The sequence below is a fragment of the Setaria viridis genome, chromosome 3 (assembly GCF_005286985.2).
Source record: "Setaria viridis chromosome 3, Setaria_viridis_v4.0, whole genome shotgun sequence".
Taxonomy (NCBI): domain Eukaryota; kingdom Viridiplantae; phylum Streptophyta; class Magnoliopsida; order Poales; family Poaceae; genus Setaria; species Setaria viridis.
In genome coordinates this window covers 39,094,636-39,097,516 of record NC_048265.2, presented here as the reverse complement: position 1 = coordinate 39,097,516, position 2,881 = coordinate 39,094,636, and the positions used below count along the sequence as shown (strand labels likewise).

Sequence of the window (2,881 nt, the reverse complement as noted above, 5' to 3'; positions counted from 1 at the left end):
AGGAGAAAGGAAAAAGATGAAAGAAAGGGTGAAGATGGAGGAGAAAGATGAAGAAAAGTCCTTTAAATTTTGATATTTCCAAATCAGATGTCTTCAAGCAGTGCTGAGTACGATAGTAACACATTTTCGGATTTTGTATTCACGAGAGACTAATCAAAAGCTAACATTTTCGGGTTAGAAATCCGATATTTCCAACCCGTTAATAGTCGTTACAAAAATAAAGTAACATTCTGACGCGTTGTCTCCACGGCTAAGTGAAGCCTCCCTTGTCCACGTACCCCAGCCGCGTCCGCGTGTCCACATGTGCCGCGCCTCGAAGCTTCTTGTTCCCTTAGCACAGCGTCTGGAACGAACGAACCAGCCCGCCCGCGCCGCCCTTCCGTGCCGGAATTCTGCTCCCTCGCCGACACGCCACCGCCCAACCCAGCCAGCTACTAGTATAAAAACTAGCCTCCCTCGCCGCCACCTCGCCGTCATCAAGCCGATCGAATCCGGTAGTCGTCTTCGTCTCGCGCTTTCCATCCATTTCCACCGAGCTCTATCCACACCGTCCCACTCCCACCACCTGCTCCTCTTGCTTTGCTAGCTCCTCCCGTGTCACCATCGTCGACCATGGAGGGCAAGGACGGCAAGCACGACACTGCCGCCAACACTGCCGCCACGGCGCCCGCAGCACCGGCCGGCGCGCCGCAGCCCACGGCACCTTCCGCGGCGGGGCAGCCGCAGCCGCCTGAGGCGGTGCGGTGGGGCACGCGTCAGATGGGCCCGCCTGCGGCCCCCGGTGCGCACCCGGAGAACCAGGAGGCGGCGCGGTGGACGGCGGCGCGCGGGGACCAGGAGCTGCCGCCGTACGTCATCATGGGGGAGCCCGTGGCGGCGCCGGCGCAGCAGCAGAGGGGGAAGGGGGACAGCCCCATGGAGCACATCCTCGACTTCTTCAACACCTGGAGCCGCAAGGCTGAGGAGCTCGCATCCAACATCTGGTTCAACCGTAAGGCCCGCTCCTCGATCCTCTGCAGCTACTCTGCGTGACTGCTTTAGATCACTGTTTTCACTCGACCAGTCATGAGAAGCAGAGGATCCTCTGCTTTTCCTCGTTATCCGAGCAGAGTTGGTGCTCTGTTCTCGGGGACAGAGGGCTCTCTGCTCTTATTGATTCTTTTTACTATGATTATATCTGATTCTGTCAAGAAAAAGAGACTTATTTTACGCGATATTAGTGACACTTGGATAAATTTTGGAACATTACTATTGAAAGGACGCTCAGCCGATCAGTTTGCTAGAGCAGAGCATCCTCTGTTTTTCATCATCACCTGAGCAGAGGGGGTGCTCTGCTTTTGGGGGCAGAGGATCCTCTGCTTTTACTGATTCTGTTTCTACACTTCTAACTGATTGTAACCAAAAACAAGCAAGACACATGAATCGCCTTCACGTACCTGCAGTAGTGTTAGCTACCCCTCTGTTCCAAATTACTATTCTAGATGCAGCAAAAGTTATTCATTTAGAATAGAAAAAAAAATTAAACGAGTTGTAATTTGGGACGGAGTATAATCTTAGAAGCAATTTGACAGTACCAAACTCATCCTATACCTAGAATGAAATCTTTCCAGCAAGCCCGAATTACAAGACTTAATTTTTTTTCGCAAGTCAACCTGAAATTTTTTTTGGATTTATACTGGGGGTTGTTTGGATTTGGTTTTCTTACCCTGAACCCTAGGAATTCAGTTGTGGTGAGCTCATTTTTGACTCAACCAAGTTCATATCTGATATAAAACCAACCATCTCGCGTTCCATGTTGACAGCTGAAACTTGACTTGTCAGCTATGTAATTTTAAGCTTGAATAAAAAAGGTATTTGACATCTATCTGTTTATGCATTCTCCAGTGAAGACCGCGCCGTCGATGTCCGACGCGGCGATGGGGAAGCTGAGCCTGGGCGCGAAGGCCCTGTCGGAGGGCGGCTTCGACAAGCTGTACAAGCAGACCTTCTCCTCGGGTCCCGAGGAGCACCTCAAGAAGACCTTCGCGTGCTACCTGTCGACGGCGACGGGCCCCGTCGCCGGCACGCTCTACCTGACCAACATGAACGTGGCCTTCTGCAGCGACCGCCCGCTCTCCTTCGCCGCGCCGTCCGGCCAGACCGCCTGGAGCTACTACAAGGTCATGATCCCGCTGGCCAAGGTCGCGGCGGTGGAGCCGGTGACCATGAAGCAGAACCCGCCGGAGAAGTACGTGCACGTCGTCACCGTGGACTCCCACGACTTCTGGTTCATGGGATTCGTCAGCTACGACAAGGCCGTGCATCACCTCACCGAGGCCGTGTCCCACCGCTCCCAGCACGGCGTCGCCGGCGCCACAGCCGCTGCCGGCACCAAGTGACGAGGGTCCGTTCGTCGGAGACGCATATGTACTCGGTACTTCAGTAGTGTGGCTTGCTTGTTGATCAGGACGGTGGCCGACTTTTGTGTTGTGGATGTTTTTGCTTGTGAATTGTTTTTGTATCCACTTGTGAATAGTACACGTTTTCCCTGATTCACCGAATTGATTATGTCGTGTGTCGCTGAATATTTGTCAATTTACCTGGAAGAACTCGCCCGTATCCCTGTTTCATGGGTCGGTTTACATTTGGTTTCTGTCCAATGGAAATGTATGGGTCGGGTTGGCTGTACACGGGCTGCTGTGGGTTGAGCAATACGTGGTTGGGCTATTTGACCGGCTTTCCATGGATGGGTTCTGGTATGTTTAGGGTCTGTTAGGCTTAGATTTTTTTAGGGTCTGTTAGGCTTAGATTTTTTTAGGGTCTGTTAGGCTTAGATTTTTCTTTTCTACCGGCTGGCATCATGATTTGCTACGGGTATTTGGATGGAATAAAACTAGCTAAA

At 52.2% G+C, this 2,881-nt stretch overlaps 1 protein-coding gene across 1 annotated transcript; it reads left to right on the top strand.

The window, feature by feature from the left end:
- The first annotated feature begins 311 nt into the window (after positions 1-311).
- LOC117846946 (GEM-like protein 5) lies at positions 312-2,540 on the top strand. The gene is made up of 2 exons (XM_034728072.2): positions 312-991; positions 1,885-2,540. The coding sequence occupies exons 1-2, from the start codon at positions 613-615 to the stop codon at positions 2,376-2,378; spliced, it is 873 nt and encodes a 290-aa protein (XP_034583963.1). The 5' UTR covers positions 312-612; the 3' UTR covers positions 2,379-2,540.
- Positions 2,541-2,881: the final 341 nt, after the last annotated feature.

Bases quoted from the DNA above. Each gene is read 5' to 3' on its own strand.
- LOC117846946 (XM_034728072.2), top strand. From the start codon at position 613: ATGGAGGGCAAGGACGGCAAGCACGACACTGCCGCCAACACTGCCGCC. The intron at 992-1,884 runs GTAAGGCCCGCT...TGCATTCTCCAG, and splicing joins ATCCAACATCTGGTTCAACC to TGAAGACCGCGCCGTCGATG.